We start from the raw sequence: 27,438 nt of genomic DNA, 5'->3' as shown, positions 1-27,438 counted from the left end.
AAAAACTAGAATAGTTAAATTTTTAGTTAAGAAAATTAATTTTTAATTTTCATTTCCTTCATTTTTCACCAAAAAATTAATTTTTTAACAAAATAATTAAATTTTCAAATATAAAGGTGAATTAGTCACCGAGAAGATTAATATTCTATCACAAAAGACAAAGTTTAAACAAAATACCGAAATTTTAAACAAAATTGATGAATTGTTAAGTAAAGAAGATAAATGTTAAATCAAACATGGAATAACTAAATTTTGAGTTAGAACAATTCATTCACAACCACTAAAAATTGCAATAGAATAATTGAATTTTTACCAAAAAACAGGATTTTATTCAGTCGCCCTTTACGAGAAGCGAACACATTGAAAATGTAATCAAACCGTTATATTAGGAGAAAAATCCTAGAATCAATTAAAAATTAAAAGGATGTTTCAATCAAGATCTGATTTAAATACCCTGTAAATTCCAGATGCTTCTATTTCTCTTTCTAATTTTTACTCATCTTGAAGAATAATAACTTTGAATAAAATTAGCAAAAATTAACCGTTTTTGTAAGTTTGGTTATTGAAACATATTATTTAATGTAAATAGTGCAATAAAAATATATAATAATGATTATTTTTCAAAATTGTCCAAATATTATTTTGACTATTATTTAACGCTGAAGTTACTCAATTTTGACAATTCTCAGTTTTATTATAAACATAAATGTCGCATTTTGCTGACTCTAGAACGTTAAAAATAAAATTTCGATATAAAAATAAAAAAACGTTGAGCAATGAACAGTTTTTTCCCCCCTAAAGATAGTCTAGTTAGTACGCGCAAGGTGCGCATAATGTTATATTTAAAAAATTTTATATTGTATTTTCTTCATTCTCCAAAACCATTCGCATGACGGAGAAGAAAGATATAGCCGTTTTCATAGCAGATTTAAACATTTCAAAATTCATATCACAAATTTTGGCTGCACTTAGATTTATGATACGATTTGCTCTCATTTGAATGTGTATAATACTTCTGCTAATTTTGGGCGAGAAGTTATACCAGTTACACAAGTAAGCTGCTTCTGAAACGTTTTCGAATTGAAATTGTAAATAGTCGCCCATGTAACAGTAGAGAAAGAGTCCGAACGCTACAATTAAAAATCCACTTGTTGTCCTTCCTGCTGATATTGTGTCACCTACTTGTAAGAAAAGTAAGGTCTGTATCCCTGAAAAATTCAATGTTATTATTATTTTCTGATTTGAGTTCGCAAAAAATTAGATTATTTAAATTTTGCTAGAAACTTGAAAAATAGTTGTCATTTTATTTAAATTTTATATACGCCTAAATTTTATTTCATAAATATGTTTATATAAATAATATTATGAAACATTTTGATAGCAGATTGGTAGCAACAATTTTCTAAAAGACTGTTATACTCCAATTTGAAAGGATAAAATTTCTAATTCATTTTAATTAATTGAGAAGATCTCAAAGCAAAGCAGAACCGAATGGGCGCTCGAGTAGTTGGCAGGAGTGGGGATGACGCGCAGAAAACGCGACGTAAGATCGTTCTCTCTTTTGTCGCGTTTTCTGCGCGTCATTCCCACTCTTGCCTACTGCTTGGGCGCTTGTTCGATTCTGCTTTCCCAGCTTTTTAATTTAAATATAATAAATTTTACGGCCTTTGATTTAAAGCTGTTTAATAATAAACACTTTTTCTTGAAGACATTTCCAAGTAAAAATTGCGCAACTATAAGGACTTTTAAATTAATATTCAACCACGTTCGTCGATTTAAATTTATATCATACAAGTTTGGTAGTACAATTTTGTCCAAAATTCTGTAAAAGGGAAAATTTGGGAAAATGCTAAAAAAGGGAACGGACTAGTTCCGAAAATTCGGATTACTCTGGATTACATAAAGTTATAATGGATTACTTCGCCTAAGAGACTCACGCGTATGGTCGTTGCACGGAATTACCTGGTATTAAAAGTGGATTACTACAGATTATAAATGGATTGCCGAGGATAACAATTGGAGTACCTAAAAGTTCACTGTATTACAAGTAGATTATGCCGGATTACAAGCGCATTAGTTATGATTAAACGGAGTTTACCTAGGATTACAAGTGGATTAGTAGGATTACAAATAAATTACCTAGGATTATGAGGGCATTGTCTAGGACTCAAAGTCGACTGCTTAGTATTACATTAAATTACATGACCTAATCCAGATTATAAGTGGAATATAGTTTTAATATCCTGCATGATTCAAAAGTGAATTTTGTAGATGTAAACTTTAATATAAGTGGATTACATGGGATTACAATTAAATTACTTAAGGATAAAAGGAGATTGCCTAGAATTGCAAGACTATTTCCTAGCAATAAACTAAATTACTTGAATTACTCGAGACTACAGATGGATTATCTACCATTATACTGGATAACTTGTATTATTCCAGATTACCATTGGATTACAATCTAATTATTCTAGATTTAAGAAGGGCACATGAAATAACAGCTGGATCGCCTAGAAGCTTGAAAGGATTGCTTACGATTACATTAGATTATTTGTATAACTACAGAATATAAGCGAATTACTCAGGGTTACAAGTAAGTTGCCTGATATTACATTAAATTACTTGAGTAATCCAGATTAAAAGTGGATTATCTAGAATTACACTGAAAAACTTTGGTTACTCCAGATTAATCTAGATTAATACCCTAGATTACAAGTGGTTTACATAATATTACACCTGGATTATCTAGAATTATATTGGATTGCTTGTACTACTACAGTATACTAGCGGATTACTTAGAATTGAAATTGGAATAGCTAGGTTAAAAAGTGAATTTTGTAGAAGTACACTTTTATACAAGTTTATTACATGGGATTACAATTAAATTACTTGAGCTTGCGAAGGGACAGCTTAGAAATGCAAGACTATTCCCTACTATCAGACTAAATTACTTTAATTACTCCAGACTACATGTGGATTATCTAGAATTAATCGATAACTTGTATTATTTCAGATTACAAGTAGATTAAAATTTAATCACTCTGGATTAAAAGTAGAAGACGTAATATAACAACTGGATTGCCTAGGAGCAAAAGTGGATTGAATAGAATTATTCGGATTACAAATAAATTACTCGGTATTAAATCCAGATTGCAAGTGGATTATATAGAATTACATTGGATAACGTGTACTACTTCAAATTACAATTAGGTCACACGTTTAATAACCTACATTATAAGTAGCTTACATAAAATTACAAGTGGATTGTCGAGGATTACAAGTGGATTGTCTAGAATTACATTAGATTACTTGAATTACTAAAGAATACAAGCGTATTACCTAGGGTTGCAAGTGGATTAAACAGAATTACAAATAAAATAAGTAAAAGTATTCTGTAATTGAAAGTGGATGAAAGCGGAATACAAGTGCATTATTTAAAAGTACACAGGATAAATTGCATTACTCCATTTTACAAATAGATAACATGTTTATTACTCTAGATAAGTAGTTTACATAAGATTACAACTAGATTCTCCAGGATTGCAAGTGGATTGTCTAGAATTACATTGGATTATTTGCATTACTACAAAATAAAAGCGTATTAACAAGGGTTAAGGGTGGTTTAAACAGAATTACAAGTGGATTGAGTAAAATTACTCTGTATCAAAAGTGGATGAATGCGGATTACAAGTGAATTATCTAGGATTACAAGGAGGTTACCTACGATTGCAAGTGGATGGCCTGGCTTTATGCTGAATTACTTAAATTACACCAGACTGTAAGTGCATTATCTAGGATGACACAAAATACTTTTAATAAATCTGGATTAAAAGTGGATTAAGTGTGATCACAAGTGAATGACATAAGGTTATAACTGTTTTTCATATCGTTAGAGGCGATTAATTATAGTACTTCAGATTAGAAGTAGATAACTTAGTTTTACAAGGCGACTGAAAAGGATTACAAATGTATTGTCTGTAATTACAAGTGGATTTCCTTTGATTACGAACCTAAATAACCAGGATTATAAGTGGATTACCGAGGATTACAACTGGATTACATGGGAGCACAAATGGATTTCCTAGGAATAAGAATAGATAACCTCAGTTAAAAGTAGAAAATTTTAAATTAAAAGTCTATTACTATGGATTGCAAGTGAATTTCCTAGGAGTACCTACAACCACAGTGGATTAATTGTATTACTCCGGGATTCCAGTTCGGATAACCGAGCGTTCCAAAGATTAACCAGAATTATTCCCCCCTCGTTAATTGATCGATTCTAAACAGATGAACTTGCAAAAAAATTTAATTCTACATCAAAATAAAAAAATGTTTATGAATTCCAATAAATTCAAGTAATTTATTCTAAGACTCAACTTTGATTCAAGTTCAATTCTAGGGAATTCAATTAAATTGTATCTACTGGAATTTAGATTCCTGTTACGTATATTTATAAATATTCGGGCAATATTAATGGTTCGTGTCCATGCTAGATTTAGAAGTTTCTAGATAGATAAGGAAGGTCACTAACTCGTATGTATACACAATACATTATTTTTAGTTCCCTAAAGAGGATTCATGGAATCTTGTGGAATTAAAAGGAAATTTTTTTAATTAAAAATATTTTATGATGCGTGTATTGAAAAAAGGTTCATGTCCATGCTAAATAGAAAAACATTCAGAATAATGTAAAATGCCATAGTAATATAATTTTATATAAAAAAATATTTTTTATTGTTGCATTTATTGTCCACGTAATGCACTAATAAAACCTTCTAAGTTTAGCAAGAACACAAACAATCAAAAAGTTCTTTAATGTTAGTAAATGTCGGCAACCGGAAACTGTGTTGTTTATTTATAAAAAGTATTAAATTTAAAATTGTTCTTAAAGCCATGTGATCAGTGGGACATGTGACCAGATTCCTACTTGACTGACACTTTTTCTATTTCTTAACATATTTTCACACGAAGCGCCACATCAAGCTGAATTTTTTTTTAAATATTTTTTTTCGTTATTATTAAAATTTAGGACCAGACCCACCTTCTTATTTATTATCCCAAATTTTTAACTCGATGTGGCACTTCATATGAAAATAAGTTAGGAAATAAAAACAGTGTCGGTAAGGTAGGAATCTGGTCATATGGTCCACTCGACACAAGGCTTTAAGTTCAGAGAAGAACTTAAATTGAGCAAAATTTGATCTGAATTAAAGTAAATTTTATCTGAATTTAAAAGTTCAGACATTGAGCATGTGAAAGTAAGAAAATTTTTTACTTAATTTGAGTTAATTTCTAAATGTAAGTAAATTTTTGAATATAAACAGGGATTCTATTTTTTTTTTAACAGGGCAATGATTAATTTTTGTTATATTCAATATTAATTAGTATCGATACCTAATCTATTATTTTTAAAGAAACGAAAAAAAATCTGTCTCAGCTCTGATTTGGACCGGGGTGCTACCACGCGTTCAACTGTTTTGTTAAAAAGTCGTCTTTTTGGGTTAAAATTCGTTTTTTTTCGTAGAACGTTAACGTTTGTTGGAAATTTATATTTTTTTCCTGATTAGTCAACTGAAATCTTTTTGGGATGAAAACTATTTTTTATGAATTATTTTCTTTTTTATTCAAAAGTTTATTTTTTGAGTATAATTATTCCATATTTTTTTAGAAAACGTGCACCTTTTTTGTTGGAAATTAAACTATTTCCGAGAAAATTTAGTTTTTAATTCAAATTTCTATTTTTATTTTGAAAAGTCAATTGCAATTTTTTGGATTAAAATTCAATTCTTTTTTTGAAAATTTATCTTTTTGATTTAAAAATTCACCGGTTTTAGTAGAATTTTAATTTTTCTTTACAAAAAGGCATCTGTTTGGTTCAAAATTTAACAATATTGTTAAAAAGTTATACTTTTTGGTTAAAAATTGTGCTGTTTTGTTGAAAATTTAATTATTTTCTAGACAATTTTGGTTTTGTTCAAATTTAATATTTTGGTATTAAAAACATTACTGAATTCTTCTCTAAATTAAAATTTAACATTTGAAAAAATTTTCTTATTAAAAGTTTATCTGTCATAAGAGAAATGTTTTCTTTCTTGGACAAAAATGAACTGTTTGGTTGAAAATTAAACTATTTTTTTCCTAAAGTCGTACTTTTTTCCTGGAAATTCTACTGTTTCACCGTTTTTTATTAATAATTCATCCGTTTTAGTACAAATTCCACCTTTTTTAGCTTAAAATGCAACTATTTGAGAGACAATTCATCTACCTTGTTAAAATTTCATCCTTTTTGGTTAAAAAATTCGTCTTTTTGGAATGAAAATGTAATTTTTTTCCGGTGAAACTTATTTTTCGTAACAAAATTCATATTTTGATCTTTAAAAGTCAACTGAAATATTTTAACGGAAAACTCAACTATTTAAACTCTTTATAAAATTCTTTTTCTCTTTTTTCTTGGTCGATAATTATTCCTTTTTGCTCGAACATTTAACTATTTTGTTTGAAAGATTTGGTCGAATCACTTTGTTAAGAAATCATTATTTTCCTTGAAAATTTATATTTTTAGTTGAAATTCATCTCTTTGGTAGGAGTTTTAACTATTTTGTTGAAAAAAAACTTGTTTCACTTAATAATTTAATTACTCAGGTAAAAGTTAAACAACATTGTAAACATTAATTTTTTTGATTGAAGGCTTATGTATTTGGTTTCAAATTTAATTGTTTCGTCAAAAAGCCATTTTTTTGGTTTAAAATTATTTTTTAACGGAAAATGTAACTTCCATTTTTTCAAGATTGATCTTTTTTCATCGAAAACTTACCTTTAAAAGAAATAATTTTCTTGGTTTGAAATTTCATGTTTATTGGGCAAGAATGCGTCAGTTTCGCGGAAAATTAATTTTTTTCTGAAAAGGTATATTTTGTTTTGAAAATTCAATTTTTGTTGAGAACATTTGCTTTTGGCTTGGAGGTTCAAGAATTTAGATCAACTTTTATTTATTTCTTGAGTGAAGAATCTTCATTTGTTGAAAATTCGCCTTTTTGGTTTTAAAATTCTTCTTTTTTTGTATTGATTTATATTTTATGATTTAAATATAAACTGTGACTCTTTTTGTTAGGAATTTATCTTTTTACGTTGTAAATTCAACTATTATCTTCAAAATTTTATTATTTTGTTGAAAATTCAAGTATTTTATTAAAGAGTTATCTGTTATAGTAGAAAAGACATTTTTTGTTTAAAACACGCACTCATGTATAGTGACGTTTCCAGTTCGAATCCAGGTTGAGGCAAATTTTTTTCGTCTCTCCAAAAATAATAGACCAGTAAACGACTGTATTTATTATTTAATGTAAAAAGATGTCTAAATTTAAGTTTTAACATTTTTAATTATTCTTTTTAATTGCGTCTTTTTTATCCAAGAAATTCCCACTTTGAAAATAATACGTACCCAAAATGCACATGATAACGACACTTGTGCTGAGTTGTACAAGAAGAGTTATGGAAAGAGTATTTTGCACATCATTAGCCAAATTTAAAAGTTTTATGTGTCTCTCAATAAGAGACTTCATGCAATCAAAACATTTCTTCTCATCCAGATTTCGTCGCCTGAAACTATTAATACTGTCATCAAATTCTTCCTCATTTTCTATATTATAAAAATCGTCTTTTGCAATTTTTGAAAGTTTTATTCTGAGAATTTCCACTTGTCCACAAATGTGCATCACAATAGCAAAGAAGAAAAAGTCGGTTCCCACGTTTCCATTAAAAACGTAAAGGAATTGGAGACATTGCAAAAAATAGACACTCTGATATCCAATTTCTGAAATATTGTTGGATAAGCAAACAGTTTGTAAAGGCAGAATTTTCTCCTCTTCAGCTAATGTAGGTGCCACCATATACATTGCGAGTAGAGTATAATGAACTGCAGCTTCAAAAAAATAAACGTGTCTACTGAACTTTTGGTAAGATTCCATAATTTTGAGAAATTCCTCATCTTCAGTGGTTGACCAATCATGTTCTGCTTCTTTGTAGTTATTGAAAACTTTTTTTCGAAAAATTCGGAGGAGGATCGTTTTTGTTGTCGAATTTAGTGTCACTGCACAAAATACTAACTGGTCTGTCATTTGTTTTGAATCTCCACATCTTTGAATTAATTCGGAACCTAAAGTTACTATTGTCGAAAACTGGAATAATTGTATGTGAAAACATAATTTCTTATCTTCTGTAAAATAATCAGTTAAATTAGGGGCAAACAATTCATGATTAATTGTTGCTAAAAAAAGAGTAAAAAGATCCACCTGCTCGTCTTATCATCTCCACTCGACTTTTTAACTTTGCTTCTTTTAACTTTTAACTTTTTTAAAATGAAAGCTAATAATATTTCGCATCAAACCATCATGGCCGATTTTTAAATTTGTGTTTATTATTTTGTTTATTTAATAACAAAAATTCAACAAAAAATTTCTACTTTAGAACTATACCAGTTTTTGTGAAATGCTTTTTTTCACTCAAAAATAACTAGAAAACTGTAAGTTAAAAAATTTATTAAATTTGTTATAAACAAATAAGTGAATGAAAATGGTTACGTGGGGATTGGCGGCGATTCGTAACTTGATTTGCACTAAATTTGAACAATTTATGGACAAAAAGAGCTTTTAAGTTGAATGAATAAAAGTTAATAAATAAATTGGTAATTTTAAATCAATTTTTGAAAATAAATATTTATATATGGTATCTTTGATGGAACAAAGTTTCTTTCATTTAAGAAGATTTTGATGACAGTAAACAATTTATCATTGTAACAAACAATTGTTTAAACAAATTTGTATCATTTTATGTATTTAAAAATGAAATACCGTTTTTTCGCGAAATCACCAGCTACTTATCAAGAAATGATTTTTTGCTATAAATCGATAACATTTGATAATTATTTAACCAAACCTAATTAACAAATGCATTATTTAGCTATTTTTCAGCATTTAAGGTTGTTTTTTCTTTTCTAAACAACTGTTAATAACACGTTTCTTTCAAACCTTTTTTAATAGTTCGATAACGATCCACTATTTTTATTTTTATTAACAATTTAATTAACTTAGCCATACACGATATTCATCCTATCATCCAACTTCATCAAGTTACGGCAAAGAAAGAATGATTAGTAATTTCAATTATATTCCACAAGAAAAAAAATTGTTTACTACATTGTTATTAAAATAATAATTGTGGATCTTTATCAAAATATAAAAAAAAGTTAGAAAATATGTCTTTAACAGTTGATCACACACACACACACATTTAAATTCTGAAAAACTGACAAATAATGCATTTGTTAATTAAGTACAGTTAAAATAATTATTACATGTTATCGATTCATAGAAAAAAATCATTGTTAAATAACTGCCTGTTGATTTCGTGAAAAAACGGCATTTTATTCATAAATACATTTATTCATTTAGTAATAACTGATATTTTTGTTATTTTTCGTGGAACTTTTCCTGAATATTAATACCATAAATTAATAATATTAATTTGGAAAAAATTTTCACCTAAGATTTTAAATTTGACTTTATATTTATAGTTAATTATATGGTTGATAATTACTTATCTTTCATTAAATAATAAATAATAATATTTAATTCTGCACTAAACTAAACAGTTTTAACACTCCACTAATGCTTAAAATTAAAACATTGTAATAGATTTGAATTTATAATAAATTAAAACTTGATCCTAGAGAATTTCCAATTTTCTTTTTTTTTCTATTAATTTTTTGGTACAGAGAATTAAATTTTGAAAAATAAAAATGGAAATAAAATATATGAAATTCTCTAGGATTAAGTTTTAATCCATAACAAATTCAAATCTATTACAATGTTTTAATTTTAAGCATAAGCGGAGTCTTTAAACTTTTTAGTTTATTGCAAAATTAAATATTATTATTTATTATTAATGGAATATTATTAATTATTAACCATTTTATTAATTACAAATATAATATCAACTACGAAAAATAATAATAATATCAATTATTATTAATATTTTAATAAAAAGTAAAATTTGTAACTACCAATTCAGGTTCTCTTTCAGCTAAATCAAAAGAATTATAATTTAAATCTGCTCCTAATATAGAATCGTTTTTCAAACATTTTAATTAATTGTTTTAACTAAAAATAATTTTTGTTTGGTGAATTGATGATTGATGAATATTGATGCCTTTGGTTTAAAAATAAATTATTTTGTTATAAACTAATTTTTTTATCTATAAATTCAACAGTTCCATTTTTGGTTGAAAATTTATCTTTCCCAGTAAAACATTCGACGAGCAGGAAGACCGCGATCAAATGAAAATTGCTGATTTAAAATTAAAATAATTTTTAATAATAGTTACCAATAATATCACGGCAACGTAAAATCTTATAGCAGTCAAAAAATTATCAGGTAGTAGTGGCCACACTCCAGGCAGCCAAGATGGTATGAAATAAATTAAATATTCTTGATCCAAGTCTTTTTTCCAATCTTTCTCTTCTCTCATCTTTTTATTTTCATACGTTTAATTAAACTTCACCTTAAACTTTTTTAGAATTTTTTAATTTTCCGAAATGATAATAAAATAAAAACTGTATATAAAATATCATTTTGAGAATAGAAACTTTTGAAAAAAGTGCGAATGTTTGATGACATGAAGAAACTCACATATCAAGATTAAGAAATGAAATAAAGAAGTTTTTCTTAAGATCATGCGCGTATAATAATCATTTCTTCAATTATTCAGTGAGTATATTATACATAATACCGAGAGCTTCTTTAAAAATTCATTTGAAAATAACTAACGGGAAACGTTTATTTCTATATCAAATTATCTGCAATTTTTTATCATTATCCAGAGAATCATTTTTGCATTTTGTGCATAAGATAAATTGAGATCGACATTTCACATTATCGTTCTTCGTGAAAATTAATCTCGTGAGGAATACATTTATCAAAAGAAAATATGGCAGAAGAAAAGGTTCGTCTGAAAAATTTTGATCGCGAGTATTCAATTTATGCGATTCCTACTTGGCTGCCTGGAGTATGGCCTCTTCAAAACGAAAGTTTTTTTTCTACTATTCGATTCTCGTTTGCCATTGTGGTGTTGGTAATTATTACAACTTTTTATATTTCATACTATTTGTTGAAAATTAAAAACTGTTATGTGCACAATAATTGTTCTGTCTGTTGATAAAGTACACATATTGATAATTAATATTCAATTCTTTGAATTTTTTAGCATGTTTGAAATTTTTTAATTTTTTGTTTGCATTCGTTCAGTAATCACCATGGTCTAAATGTATACCTCTAAAAATACGATTTTCAATTTTTGGTTATCGAGCCCTTCCCCTAAATTTGTTTGTTTTCCGGCAACAAGAAATTCTTTTTTTTTTATTCAGTCAACATTTACCCGTGCTTTTGAAATTAAGATAAGAGTTCAAATAGGAACAGTTCGTTAAAAAACAAAAGAAAAAGTGAAATACTTTTTGTTAGCTTTTGTAAATTAAAGTTATTCACCTTTTAGGAAATGTTTAGACAAAATTTCCGAAAAACAAATTTTAATTTTGACCCCCTGAACTCGCTTCTTCTGTGTTCGGAAATTTTCAACAACAAAAAAATGAAATTTTTTGTAAAAGATGATCTTGTCGAAATTTTCTTAATGTGGATTATTTTTATTCGATAAGTGACAAATTTCCAAGTATTTCTAAAGTAATTTCGAATTAGTTAAGCAATTTTTTCTCCCTGTAAATCAAAAAAAGTTGTTATTTTTCAAGATAAATGATACAGATGATAAATGTCAAGAGTAATATTTGTTTATAACATATTTGCTCATTATTAAAACATTTTTCATTTATTTAAAGAATGTTTGCATGTGAATTGTAAAAAGTTTTTATTTTCTGAAACTAACGAAACAGTTAATGAATTTTTAGAGTAATATATTTTATTTTTTAATGATACTTGAAAATTATTCTCGGGTTGTCAGGAAGAGAGCATTGCGGTTTCGTTGATGTTCCTGCCTGCTTGGGTATTTTTTATTTTATTTTATTTTACTTATTAATTATTTTTTGCTTCGGGAAGAATTTTGTGTGAGTGCCGAAACGATGGTGATTATTTTTTACAAATGTTTTTTTATTGTGATTTGATAATAATATAAATAAAAAAGACGAAAGAAATAAAAAAGATAACGAAGGGGATTTGGTTGGTGGCCTTCTCATTTTTCTTTTGGTTCAAAAAATAAAAGAATTTGTTTTTTTTTAAGGGAAAAGTTGTTATCGTTTTTTAAAACTTCAATCTGAACATTTTATGATGTTGGTCCAAATTTGTCCGTTGGATGCTTGGTTTTATTTTCAGGAATTCTGCACATTAATTTGATTATGGGCCGTTAAGTAAGATTTTAAATTTGATTTTAATCCCATTTAAAATTCTTTAATTTTAAGTTATTTAAACCATTTTCAGTTGTTTAAACAATTTTTTCCTCTGTTAATCTTGAAAAGTTTTACTTACTTCAATTACTAACGTAATTAATTAATTCTCAGAGTGATATTTGTTCTTAAATACAATTTTTAATAATTTAAACAATTTTTATTTGTTTAAACAATTTTCTATCATTTATTCTTAAAAAGTCATACTTGCTGGAGATAATGACGCATTTAATGAATTTTAATATTGATATGTTTGAGGGAGACATTTTTTATTTAAGTAAACAATTAATAATTATTTAGTCGCTCCTTTTTATAGAAAAAGTGTAAAAAATTCGAGTTTCTTCGAATCTCTTACAATTAGTACGTTATTATTCAGTATTCTTATCTCAGAACTTATACCCTAATTTGCATATTAATCATCTTTTAAAATCATTGTTTGCACTTACACAATAAAAATGTCTTTTTACGATCGATTTCGTTGATATCAGGAAATACTGATTGAAAAGAGACATAGTGTAAGAGATTAAAAAAATTATAATTTGCTCCATCTTTCCTGAGAAAATGAGAAACTGATTTTAATTGCTTATATAATTGCAAACCGTCTTTCAGAAAATATTACTTTTAACATTCATTTACTGCATCATTATTTCCAGAAATGAATAACTTTTCCGGATTTACCGAGAAAAACGATTTTTTAATCAAATAAAAAATGTTAAAATAATTCCCAATATTCTAAACGCTAAAATGTTACCTGTGATGATAAAAAATATGTTTAAATATTTTAAACAAAAAGTATGGTTTTTTACTGCCTTAAAAAAATAGTAACTATTGATTGACAATACATAGGAGTTATGAAGGTTAAAAATTGAGAGATATTGTGTGAAATTATTCTTTGAATATTCTTTCGAAGGTGATTGAACTTAATTTACGAAATTTTAATAACAAGTACTTTTTTCCTTTTGTTCTAAAGCCGAGATTTTCCTATTCGAAATTCAATTTTAATTTGCAAAACCCGGCCAGGAGTTAATGATAATCAATTTGGAAAAATACGGAATTTATTTTTTCGGGAAAATAAGAAGTTTAGTAATAGGTATACATTGACTTTAAGTGATTAAAATTTTCTTGAACGTGCATAGAATTTAGTTTTCATTAGGAATTATTGCAGTTTCACATTTTTTTAAAATTAATTTGGATTCAGAAAAATTCAAATGAATCTTTCTATAATTTTCTACAATTCAAATTAATTTTATTTGATTCATTTAAAACGCAGATTGCTTAATAATACCACTTAGAACTTAATTTGTTTATATAATAATATATATGCTAAAACTAACAAAAAATCCTATAATTGGTTTATGCTTTTGGGTTCACAAAAATAAATTCAAATACAAAATACAATACAAAATCGAAGTAAATTCAGATAAATCGATTGTAATCTAATTAATTTATCAAACATGAATTCAAATTGAATAAAAATTAATTAATGTTGAATTTCCTATATTCGTTTGATTTGATTTGTCTTGAATGTACGAAAATGTAGCTTAACTGATATTACGTCTTTTTCGAAACTTATTTCAATCACAAAATTTTCAAATTAAATTAAGTGAATTACAATAAATTAATTTTGATTGAATATCATTCACTTGAATTTGTTATAAATTATTTTAGTTGAATAAACCATAATTTTTCATAAGTATGCTTTTAATATTCTCAAGTTCCTCTTATTCGAATTAATTTAAATTTAGATAAACAATTATATTTTATGCTATTCCCCCGTCTATTTTTAATTATTGGTGTCATAATTTTAAGTTACTTTTAAATAAACAGTATTTTTAAACAATGCACGTAATCGAAGACATGCAAAACTCCTCTAAAGAAGATAAATATGATCTAGAATAATAAAAGAAAACAAGACATTTTTAAACTAATAGTAAATAATTTTTTATGTCACGAATAGCCAAAGATAGATCTATTTTTTTATGCACATCGTCGAAACGGGAAACAAAGAACAAGGAAGAAGTGAACCCTTTCCTATTGTCGATAATGATACCCTTGTCTTCTGAATTTTTTATTGAGAGCGTTGGACAGGCAGCGAAAGGGTGAACATGAAGAATAAAAAAAGTAAATACAATGTAAGGAAGCTTCATGTCGTCGGTTCCAGAAATACACCTTCATGCCTGGCTTATGAATTATTAGTCAGGTGCATCCACCTTGGGACACGCAAAGAAGACTAAAATTATTTTCCATTGTACTGTCATAACAGTATTATTACCTGAAAAAATACATAATCAGATATTAATTTTTACAGAAATATAGTCACAATAACTTATATATTAAAGCAGAAATTATTAAATTGGCGTTCCAATACTTACTGTTCCAGAAAATAATCAGCAAGTTCAATCTACAAGGAACGTCTCATTTGTACTTGAGGAAGAACCCGTAAATTTTAAGTAAAACGGTACTCTAATAGTTGGTCGCTTCTTCATTTCTTAACTGATAAAATTCAATTTTTTACAGTAATGAAATTTATTTTAATTAAAATATTGCCATTAAATACTTTCTGACCCAATATGATCTCGTAAGAGCATAAAGTGAATGGGGATTGTAGAAGGTATTTTTTCGTGGACCGAAGAAAACCGCTTGTGAATTTTAAATTTATAAGAATATGGTTAATATATAAACAACAAAATATTTGGTTGACCCAAAATTTTTTCTTGTTTTAACCAAATCTGTTTGTAGATAGAATATTTGTTTGATTAAAAGAAATGTATTTAGTCAATCAAATATTTTGTGAAATCAATCAAAATTGATTTGGTTTAACCTAATTTTTATGCATATCCAAGAGAAAAGTTTTTTTGGTTCAAGGAATTTTCTTCTGAGTTAAGCATCTTTATTCCAAACAGGCACATCTTTTTCATTATCTAACGAAAAGATATTATTTCTTCGCACTGTTGTTAGTCAGAGAAATCTATAATACTATACTATATTTTTAAGAAATTTTTGAGATTAAATAATCTTTTATTCAGTTAATTAATCGTTTTCGTTTTAGGACTTTAATGATAAGGGATTGAATTGACGAATGTGAGAAATACGCTTAATCACGAAATTCGTCAAGGTATATTTTCTAACGATTGAAGTAACTCTTTTTTTTAGAACAGGTTGCAAGTAACGATGTCCGTTTTTTAAATAAGGCGTAAAGTGCTTTAATCCAGCAGATTGTGCGAGAATAATATTGGCGCATGCGCACTTTGAAAAACATATATTTTGCGCATGAAGGCAATCAAGTTTTACAGTGGAATAAAAAAGGTACGTAGGTTCCTGTTTTTATTAATGAAACATACACTTTATTATAACAATAGAAAATGATAAAGAAGTTATAAGAGAGAATTGATTTTTCATAACTAGAGGAAATAATTTCTTGGTTTTTCTGAATTAATTTAAATAAAAAAAAAATAAGAAAAAAGATGCTTCAGTTTTAAAAAATTATTTAAATTAAAGAAAAATCTCCACTGGCTCTCTGCTCAGGAAAAGTTTCATTGATTCAAAGAAACTTCTTTCTACAAAAAGAAATTTCTTTGGTTCCGAGAAACTTTTTTTTTTAAATGAAAATTATTTAAAATTTTAAAATTATTTTGTTGATTTTTAAGTCGAATTTTGTTAAATAAAAAAATACAGGGATAGATAAGATTTATTTAATTCGAGACAGATTGGCGCATGCGCACTTTCTAATATACTTATTTTGCATACCAATAGGTAAATTTGCGCATGCGCACTTTGCAATATACTTATTTTGCATACCAGTAGTTAAATTTGCGCTTGCGTATTTTAGAAATAAGGCAATTTGAATCTTTCTTGGGCAGTTATTAAAAAAAGGTTGATTTTGCGCACTTCTATCACAAATATATAATAAATGCTTCCTTAATTAATAAAAGACTGGCTGTAATTTTTTATATAAGTGGCTCAATAATTAATGCAAAATGAATTCGATTAGAAAATAATGACTATTCTATAAATTAGTAAGGTTTTTGTCGGTTTTGAGATTTTTGAAACTCACATACCTTCATTAGTTTCGGGGAGATTATTAGGGTGAATTTTCCTGTATATTATGCTCCTAGGGCGATAAGAGGGATTTTTCGACGAGTATATGTTTTCAGTACAAGTCGTAGGTGAGCGTGTAATTTATGGTAACTTACCATAAATTGCCTAAAATTCACTTGAAAAATGTATATGAATTTTTGGAAATTGTCTATTATTTATGGTCATTTGAAAGGTAGATATGGTAACTTATCATAATTGACCCAAAATTCAATTTTGCACATTTTTATACATTTCTGGAAATTTATTACATTTTTTGGTAATTTATGGCAACTTAAGATAAATGTCCCAAAGCTCAATTTAAAAACGTCGAAACACTTGCAGAAATTTATGAAAATTTTCAGTCATTCATTTAATTTCACAGGTAAATATGGTAAGACATACCACAAACCATCCAAAATTCAATTTGAAACATTTTAATAAATTCCCGGAAATTTATTAAATTTTAAGGTAATTTATGGTTATATCACAGCTAATTTATGGTAACTTAAGATAAATTACCCAAATTTAAATTTATTTTGTTAAATCAATTTCTGGAAATTTATGCAAATTTTCGGTCATTCATAGTTATTTTACATGGTAACTTTCCGTAACTTACCCAGAAATCCATTTTAAACATTTTTATAAATTTCGGGCAATTTATTAAATTTTTATGTAGTTTATGATAATATTTTAGGTAATTTATGGTAACTTAGGATAAAACACCAAAAATTTATTTAAATAATTTCTGTAAATTTGCGAAAATTTGTGGAAATTTTAAGCCATTTACGTCCTTTTCACAGGTAAATATGGTAGCTTGCCATAAATTACCCGGAATTTCTTTTTAAACATTTTTGTAAATTTCCAGAAGTTTATTGAATTTTTTAGTAATTTATGGTAATTCAAGACGAGTTACTCTAAATTCAATTGAAAAATTTCTATAGATTTTTAAGAATTTATGGAAATTTTCAGTCATTTATGGTTATTTTACAGGTAAAAATAATAATTTATCATTCATTTCCTAAAATACGATTGTAAAAATTTTTATACATTTCTGGAAATTCATTATATTTTTTGGTGTTATATGGTAATTTTACAGGTATCTTATAGTAAATTAATATAGTTTTCCCCAAAATATATATAATATAATAAAATAAATTTTCTCCCAAAATACAATAAAAAAATGTCTATAAATTGGCGAAAATTTATGGAAATCTTCGTTCATTTATAATGATTTTACAGGTTAATATAGTAATTTACCATAAACAATAAAAAATTTAATTTTAAACATTTTTATAAATTTCCGGAAAGGTATGAAATTTTTGGATAATGTATGATAATATTACAGGTAATTTCTGGTAAGTTAAGATAATTAACCCAAGCCAAGGCGGAAAAATTATATATATTTTATAAATAGTGTGAAGTTTTATTCATAATATTCATTTATTTTTTGAAAAAAATGTACAAAACAAATGAATATTATATATAATACTTCACACTATATATAAACTACATGTAATATTTCTGCATGGGAGTTTAATGATGTCTATAAATTCGCGGAAATGAGGTAAGTTACCATTACCCAGTGGGCATAAAATTTGTCGATGTCTTTACGACATCGTTACGACAACTTTACGACATCCTATGTCCATGTCGTTAAGTCATCTTCATGATATCGTAAATGTGTCGTATGATCTGACGATGTCTTTACGATATCGTAAAGACACTGTAACGACATGGACATATGATGTCGTAAAGTTGTCGTAATTTGTCGTAACGATGTCGTAAAGACGTCGCCAAATTTTGTTCCCAGTGGGTAACAATCCAAAATTCAAATTTTAAACATTTTTATAAATTTCCGGAAATTTATTAAATTTTTTAGTAATTTATGGTAATATTACAGGAAATTTATTTTAACTTTAGATAACCTATCCAAAATTCAATTGAAAAATTTCTATAAATTTGCGGAAATTTTTGGTTATTTATAATAATTTTACGAGTAAATATGGTAACTTACCACAAACTATCTAATCTTAAATTTTTAACATTATTGTAAATTCTCAGAAATTTATAGCAGTTTACGGTAACTTGATCAATTATAAATGGTAACTTTTCATTAATGACTGCAAAATTTTATTATCTGCAACCGAAATTTCCTTACAGTTTTTACGATAAAAAGTGATTTTCACTTCCTAGAGAGTAAAAAGTTATAATTTATTATTAAAAACTTTCTAGGAAATCAAAAGTAGAATTTTAGCCCCGTTCAATAGGCGTCGAAAATAACTGAAATTATGCATGTGTCATACAAAATATTGTAAAATTTAAACCACTGGGTTCAAAGCAATTTCAAATCTGATGCATAAAAAGTACATTTTATTAAAGTTTCCATAAAGTTATCTAGCCAATTTGATGTTTGATTAATTATTTAGCATCAATCTCAAGACTGAGAAATAAGAAAATGTTATTTTAACAATTTTAGTGAAAGAGTCCATGTTCATGGTCATGAACTTCCCTGCTGTCAATCTGAATGGATATCCCGCCCTCACCATAACGAAATACATATCCATTGCTAAATTGTATGGCACATCGTACCAAGGAAATTGGTATGATGAAAATGTTATCATCGCTATCCTTGAATATAGCAAATCTCCAGCATAACAATACAACAGCAATTGCGTCATCAGAAGTAGTGTGCATAGAAAAGACTTTATTGCTGTGACTGTATTAGAGTTTTGCATAGCTATAAGCACTTGTATACCTGAAATATCGACGTTTAATTGACCAAAAATAAATTAAGTTAATTTAATTGTAAACTAAAAACACAATAGAGCAAACTTAAGATAACTCGTTTCCAAGGTTTCTAGAAGTATTAGGTGCAAATGCTTCATGGAAAAAAATGTATAGCTAAACCATCCATACCTATTCTTGAGCTTTCTCCAAATATTGTTAAAAACGAACCAACGATATTTGTAAAATGCTTAAGGATTTGCAGTAGAATTTAATTATGAAACGAAAAATATGAATTTTCAGCAAAAAATCAATTTTATACGAAACTAATGCATTTTTATCCAATAAAAATGGAATTTGAAACCAAGAAAATTATTTATTTTTTTTTTTACCAAAAAAGAGAGTTTTCAACTAAAAAATCTCAATTGTAAAAAAATGTAAAAGTTACATTTTTAGTTGAAAAATTAATTTTAAACAAAAAAAACCCTTTCACTAAACAGTTAAATTTTCAACTAAAGACATAGGATTTCATAACAAAAATTTGTTGAACAATTTAGTTTAACTTTTACCATTTTATTTGAATTTCTAATTAAAAAAGTTTAGTGTTTAACTAAATAGTTCAACTTTCAAACAAAGACATGACTTTTCAACTAGAAGTGTAAATCTTTAAGAAAAAAATGATTTTTTAACAAAATAACTGAACCAGGTCTTTCAAACAAAATAGTTGAATGCTCAAGCGAACAAAAATAATGTTTATCCAAAAAATTTCGAAAAATAAAAAAAAGATATTTTTACTAAAACAAATGAATTTTTAAATGAAAAAGTAAAAATTTTCAAAAAACGAGTCGAATTTCCTATTAAAAAGATTTCAGTTGACTTTTCACGACCAAAATATGAATTTTTTTAAACAAAAAAAGTTGTTAAGAAATAAATTGAATTTCCAATCTAAAAAGATGCATTTTCAAACTATGTAATATATTTTAAAACACAGTTGCATTTTTATATAAAAAATATGAAATTTCTAGTAAAACAGATGAATTTTTATTTTTTTTTTAAACAACAAACTTTAAGAAAAACAGTTGAGTATTCATCCAAGAAAGATTCCAGTTAACTTTTTAAGATTAAAATATGGATTAAAAAAAAAGTTTCTGCAAAAAAGTTGACTTTTTAATTCAAAAAGTCGAATTTTTTAAACCAAATACGATTAATTTTTCACCAGAAAAATATAGATTTAAAACAAAAAGTAAATTTTCTACGGAATAGTTAAATTTTCAACTTAGCAGAAGATTTTCCAATAAAAAAATATGACTTTTTCAAACAGTAGCTTAATGTTCAACTAAGCAGTTGCATTTTCTTCTAAAACAGATGAAATTTCTCTCAAAAGCACATGAACTTTTAATAAAAAAAATGAAACAATTTTCCAAAAAATAGTTGAGTTTTCACCCAGAAAAGATTTCAGTTTTCTTTTCAAAATCAAAATAATACATTGAAACAAAAAGTAAATTTTCTACAAAATAGTTAAATTTTTAGCAAAAAAGTAAGATTTTTGACCAAAAACTTTGACGTTTCAACAAAATTAATGAACTTATAACCAAACAGTTGACTTTTTAACCAAGAAAGATGTAATTTCTGCCGAAGCAGGTGAATTTTAAAATGAAAAATAAAAACTTTTGAAAAAAAGTTGAATTTTCATCCAAATAGATTTTATTTGACTTTTTGACACAAAAATAGTAATTAAAAAAAAAGTAAACTTTCTAGGAAGTAGTTGTATTTTCAATAAAAAAAATACACTATTGTCCATGAAAGGATACAATATTTATACTAAAAAGATTAAACTTTTATTTAAAAAGACAAATTTTTAGAAAAGTTTTAATCTAAATGTACCATGATCCAGAAAACCATGGCTAGGAACGTAATTGGAGTGTGTGGTACTAAGGTTGTAGCAAAAATGACTGATGATGCTGGTTGGAATATTGAAATCTGAGTTAAAGAAAGAAAGGGCAAAATCAAAAAGAAACATTGACCTCGCCATGAAAGGACAATGCTCTCTTCCTCGCAATGCAGCACATTATTTTTGGTTAAACAATACATTTTTTCCATGCTAATTGCCCAAATTGTTTTCTACAAAACTAAACTAAATCAAAAATGAGATCTCGATGTGAAACATCTTAAAATTAATTAAATACCTATTCAAAACGAAATAAAACTCTTCACGAATATCTTTGGAACAGATTTTTAAAAATCAGAATTACTTAGAACCATATAAAACTATTATTTATGTTGATGCCTTTCATTTAATCTTTAAAAGTTTAAAATCGATATCTCATTTCGTATTTGCCGAGACAAATACTCGGTTAAATTAAAACCCAATCAAAAATGAAAAAAGTTTACCGAATGTGCATACTCCAGTAATGTTAATCACAAGCTGTGTGAGAATAACTAGATTGAAGGTTGTTTCCAAAATCTGAACTTGTTTCAACAAATGTTGATGTCTGTTAATCAAAGAGGCAATGGTACATTTGATTGCCTTTAAGTTACTTTCGAGATTAAGATCGGACATTTCGTAAAACAAAATTTCTAGCTGGCCACAGATTTGCATTGTCAAGTTGAAGAAGAAAATGTCAATTCCAACATTTCCAAGAGCTGTGGAAAAACATTGAACAATCTGCAGAATGTAGATTAAGAGATATGATGTCGTCGAGTAATCCCCAAGCAAAGATTTTGTTCCTAAGAAAAGAACTCTTTCTTCGGAAATATCATATGAATTGTTCGTAGAGTTGTTTTTTACATTCTTTGGAAAAGTAGGAAAATTAACCAAAAATAGCATAGACAATTGAAGGGTATTACTAATTGCATAAGCGTATAAAACAGTATTTCCGCGGCTTGCATAACCTTTCATAATCCTAAGATATTTAGTTTTCATCGAGGATAACCTGTCTTCATTAATTGATACTATGATGTATGCCAAATTTTTGCGATAGAATCGAAATAAAAGCGGTTTTAGCAGTGCCACTGTTCCAAATTTTTGCATCTCGATGTTAGTTATCATTTCATCGGTATTGCCATAACCTAGGCTGACTTCTATCGAGATAGTTGTAACTAAACTAACCTAAAGGTATAAAATTAAGGACAAAAATAAATAGGTTGAAGATTTTTCAATACACATTATACGATGTTTTAAATGATTTTAAAAATTTATTTATTTTTTTGTGAAATAAACAATATACTTGTTAGGTGACTTCAAAATATATTTTATTAAGTTAAGGATAGTATCGGGACACTGAACAGTTAAAATATTGAAAATTAGCCTTCACTCTGGAATTTATTAAATTTTGCAATTGTACTTCAACTTGAACTCTTGACAGAAGTTAGAAAATGAATTTAATAATTCGATATTTTACAAAAGTTTTATTTTAAGGATTTTCCTTTTCACTTGAGCTATTAGAGATTAAAAAGTTCTTACGAGTTCATGAAATAATCATTTTTTTCCAGCATCCCTCCTGGAAATAATCGATTGGACGCGATTAATAACGATTAAGAGTAATCAAAAGTTGAATCGATTTAAATTGTTGCTAATGGTGTCAATTATTCCCAATCGGATTGAATTGAGTAAATGCACTTGCCTACAATAGGCCCACTGCAGTTTTCGTTTGTAACACACATAACGCACACATGTTTATAGGTTAGATATTCAATTTTTAGTAATTTAAGAATAGTTTTAAGTATAAAAAAATATCATCTTTAGGTGGTATACCGAATGAAAAGTTAAAAGTATATGGATTAACAACATGTAAAATTCATTCCGTTTAACGATGTGACATTGATGTAGTCTGATTATCAGGTAGGCAGTATTATTTAGCGGGTATATTATTGTAAAAGTTTTATTTATTTTTTTCAAAATTCATATTGTTGAAATTTGTTTGAGAGAGTAAAAATGCGCTTGTGAATAATTAAGGCAAAATCAAAAGGCTGTAGTGAAAACTGAATCCTTAACTCAGAATAATGGATACCCAATTGAAAACGATTGGAAACATTATAGAAGGTAGGATGGCGCCAATATTTTGAAACTTAGACTAAATAAATTATAGGTAACTCCTTAAATTTTTAGTAGAAAAACTTATCCAATCCTTTTAAGTTTATTGCAATATAGCAATTTTGAATTTATAAATATGTTTGATTTAAAATTCTAGGCTATTCTGGTTTTAAATATTTAAAATATTAAATTTGTTATTTTTCAAATAATTTGGTTTGCAATGCCTAATAATAAAATATTTTATTTTAAAGATTTTAAATTATTAATTGTATAGGATTGGATTCATCTAGGTTTCATTAGGTTCAAAATTTAATTGAATACGTGCGGAATTCATCACAACAAATGATTTTCCTTGATTTCAAATCGTAGATTTCAAATTCTTTATGTCTTACGGTCCAATCGTAAATCGAAAAAATAAATATGAGTCAAAAAAACATGTTCTTCGAAACTCAGATATTTATTTAATAGAAAAAACTCCTTTTAAAACTTCACGACGTTTCAGTACACATGCGTACCTTTTTCAAAGGTTCTTAAACCTGAGTTGATGGTAGTTTAAATAGTCAAACAGATCAATTTTCAGTCAAAAAAAAAGGAAAATTTCAGTCAATAGTTTTAAGAAAATTAATTAAAATTTAGTCATTTTTTGAAGTCTCAAAAAATTTTTTTTGAGACTTCAATCGATTACACTACATTTTTTAAAATTGTACGAGCAAAACAAAATTGGCGTAGGTTAGGACGGACGAACAGAAATTGACAAAATTTTTTGAGACTTCAAAAAAATGACTAAATTTTAATTCATTTTCTTAAAACTATTGACTGAAATGTTTCTTTTTTTGACTGAAAATTGATCTGTTTGACTATTTAAACTACCATCAACTCAGGTTTAAGAACTTTTGAAAAAGGTACGCATGTGTACTGAAACGTCGTGAAGTTTTAAAAGGAGTTTTTTCTAATAAATAAATATCTGAGTTTCGAAGAACATGTTTTTTTGACTCATATTTATTTTTTCGATTTACGATTGGACCTTAAGATATAAAGAATTTGAAATCTACGATTTGAAATCAATAAATATCAACGGTCGAAGAAAGGATTGATTTGTTTCATCAAATCATTTTACAAATGATTTTCCTTCCATAAGCACACACATTTTTATATTCTCTCCTTCCTGAAACGTTGTTAATAATGGCCACATATTTCAGTGATTTTGGTCAAATTTTTCATTTAATAGCCTGAAAAAAGTTTATTTTTGGTCTTTATATCCAGTTGTCATTTTCATAATTTCATCAAATCTTATGTAACCGCATGGACGTTTTTCGACATTTTAGCATATCAAAGAATAAGAGTTTATTTTTAATCAACGAATTGTTTTAAATTTTGAGTTCGAAATGCTAAAATTAAAAAATTATTAAATTTAAATGTAAGCAGTTTAGAAACCTGAATTTTAAAATGCTGTTTTTGAAGTCTACATTTTTACTAATTTAAATTAAATCGTAACACGATTAAAAATGTATATTTATCATACTTAAATTTCACAAAGCATAATTTTAAATTAAACAAAGTTAAATGCTTCTGAATCCGTATTGTATAATTTCAAATGCTTTATTCATAAAAAGTTTCTATAAGGCTTGTCATTTTTACATATATTAATGAAGGTTTGAGCGTGAAATCGCTGTTTTAAATGTTTTAATTAAATATTTAGAACGCTCAGTGATCAGAAAACTTCCACTTCGATTGGTTTAATTTGCAAATTAGTCTTAAATACTTTATATAACCAAATTTTCAACTTCAAAACCTAAACTTGGAATTTTGTTGACTAGTGTGAAAAAAGACAATTTGTTCCGACAACGGCTAATCTTTCGCAAAATTTAACAAGCTTACTAGAAGTTTGAAGAAATATTTTTATCTCAATTCTGGACAGAGTTTTCACTTTTGCAAGACAAAGTTTTCTTTAATAGGTTATTTGGTTACTGGTTCGATACTATCCTTTGGTTTTAATTTTGCACGTTTTCATTTTTTACAAATATGATTTTAAATTAAGTATTGCTTAAGGCAAAGAATGTGTAATCTTAAGTCAAATTGAAATATGATACTTCTAAAGGTTTATTCGGGAACCAGCACCTATTAAATTTGCTATCCGGAAGGTAATTTTAAAGTTTGAAATAGCCGTGCGGAAAGTTTGAATTAGCCCCCGCGAGGGCCATTTTAATTTTCGAGATCATTTTAAAATTTTATAAAATTTATTTTAATTCCGGAAATGTTCACCGCGACCAAGGGTGGCGCTGGATGTACTTTTAGGCCAGAAATTATTTAAATGTATGACGAAAATGTCGCAAAAGTAAAACTTTCTGCTTTTTAAATGATTAAAATAGACTTTTTCGATTTTTTTGCTCAATGATTAAGTTTTAAGACATTTAGACTGAAAATTTACCAAGGTTTTACTTTGTGATGAGCGGGAATAATAGGGTATAAAAGTATTGTTTTTGGATGGAATTAAAAAAAAGTGCAAGATTATACCGTAATAAATAACAAGAAAATAATGAAGATCTAAAAAAGAGGTTTTTTGAGAACTTATTCCAAAGTAAAGGCATGTAATTAGTGCAAAGATTTTTGGCTTTGATGATATTCTTACGGAGCATTCGATGCTTGGGAAGGATGGATCTGTTATTATATGAACGGTAGATATTTGTATTATTTTTCAACTTCTTCAATTAATATTGATAAAATAATTTATTGAAGTTGTAATAACAACATTTTTAAACAGCATAATTTAAAGTAATTTAAATTATTTTCAAAGATAGAAATATTTTTAGTGTTCCTCGAAAATAATTAATAAAATTGATAAAAAAATCGAACTTTTTTTGTGCAAATTATTTGTGATATGAATTTTAAATAATATTAATGAAACAATTTATGAAAGTTGTTATCAAAAAATTTAAAAACAGTTTCAATTCATCGGAATTGTCTTTAAAGGTCGCAATATTTTTTTTCATGCTGAAAATAATTGATTTCATTACAATTGTTTTTAAAGATCGCAAGATTTTTGTTCAATTAAAAAATAAGTAATCAAAAAAGCGTTGCACTTTCAGAGAAATTTAAATTTTCTTCAAGATAAAGAGCATGAATCTCATTGAAAATATGCAATAGGTCCGTAGGTCCGTAGGCCCCTGCGAGGGCCCAGCTAGGTTTTTCCACAATGGTAGCTTTTGAGGGGCCTCTAGAGGGCCACTATTCAAAAGTGACCAAGCAAATATATGCGAATATATTTTACAAATTAAAACTATTTTCACAGTATCTAAAGTTTGAATTTAACGCAGTCAAATTTTTACCATCAGATTCTGCACAATGCTATAATTTAAATTTGATTGAAAAAACAATATTTGTTTTTAATGTTATAAATTATTGTATATTGAGAATATTATTGTTTAGGGTTTAGAAAGCTTATTTAACTACCTTGTATAGAGGTTTCTACTGCCGTTTTATTATGTAGAGTTTATTTAAATTCAACAAATTTAAATATTATTTTGTGCAGACTTTTATAAAAATAAGGTATTTAGCGGAAAAAAATGTTCTATAATTTTTCGAAGTCCGGTTAAAATATTTCAGAATTGACTTATGAAACACCCTATTAATTACACAGAGAATTATTTTAATTCATTAACCCTCTCAGCCTAGAATTCAATATCTTTGGTTTTAATGAACGCATCGCGATTTTTATTTTATTTTATTTATAGCTGAAAGTATCCCAAAAATGAATACTGTAAAATTAATAAGACAAATTACTATATTAAATATTTACTATAAATACTACTATAAGTATTACTATAAATATTTTCACAAAACTGAAACAACTATATAGCAAGCCGAAAATATCATCCGGATATAATACACCCAGTCGAGGCTCAGAGGGTTAATAATTTTCTGAACTTATATTAAAAGCTTGAAAATATATATTTTTCACATTACCTGCATTATAACAAATAAAAATGTTCGAATTGCGGAAAACAAGTCGTTCTTTAAGGGCCAAACACCCATTGGCCATGCGAGCCTTTCGATATTTTTTAGCTGATTCGAGAGTTTCTTAGTTGGCATGACACTTTCCATATTTTCTCAGGAGCAAGGCTCTTTTCCTCTCGAAGACAATCCGTCAACTGAACTGCG

General features: G+C 26.9%; 2 protein-coding genes across 2 annotated transcripts; both read right to left on the bottom strand.

Moving 5' to 3' along the window:
• Positions 1-852: 852 nt before the first annotated feature.
• On the bottom strand, positions 853-7,898 carry LOC117175410 (odorant receptor 4-like). The gene is made up of 2 exons (XM_033365119.1): positions 7,445-7,898; positions 853-1,208 (listed from the first exon to the last, which is right to left on the bottom strand). Exons 1-2 carry the CDS (start codon positions 7,896-7,898, stop codon positions 853-855), a joined length of 810 nt encoding a protein of 269 aa, XP_033221010.1.
• Positions 7,899-18,937: 11,039 nt separating this feature from the next.
• LOC117174851 (odorant receptor 4-like) lies at positions 18,938-27,397 on the bottom strand. Its single transcript, XM_033364241.1, has 3 exons — positions 27,244-27,397; positions 21,639-22,356; positions 18,938-19,278 (listed from the first exon to the last, which is right to left on the bottom strand). Exons 1-3 carry the CDS (start codon positions 27,379-27,381, stop codon positions 18,938-18,940), a joined length of 1,197 nt encoding a protein of 398 aa, XP_033220132.1. The 5' UTR covers positions 27,382-27,397.
• Between the last annotated feature and the right edge of the window lie 41 nt (positions 27,398-27,438).

Source organism: Belonocnema kinseyi, chromosome 6 (genome assembly GCF_010883055.1).
Source record: "Belonocnema kinseyi isolate 2016_QV_RU_SX_M_011 chromosome 6, B_treatae_v1, whole genome shotgun sequence".
NCBI lineage: Eukaryota > Metazoa > Arthropoda > Insecta > Hymenoptera > Cynipidae > Belonocnema > Belonocnema kinseyi.
The sequence above is the reverse complement of the archived record's forward strand: the minus strand, read 5'-3'. Positions and strand labels throughout refer to the sequence as shown.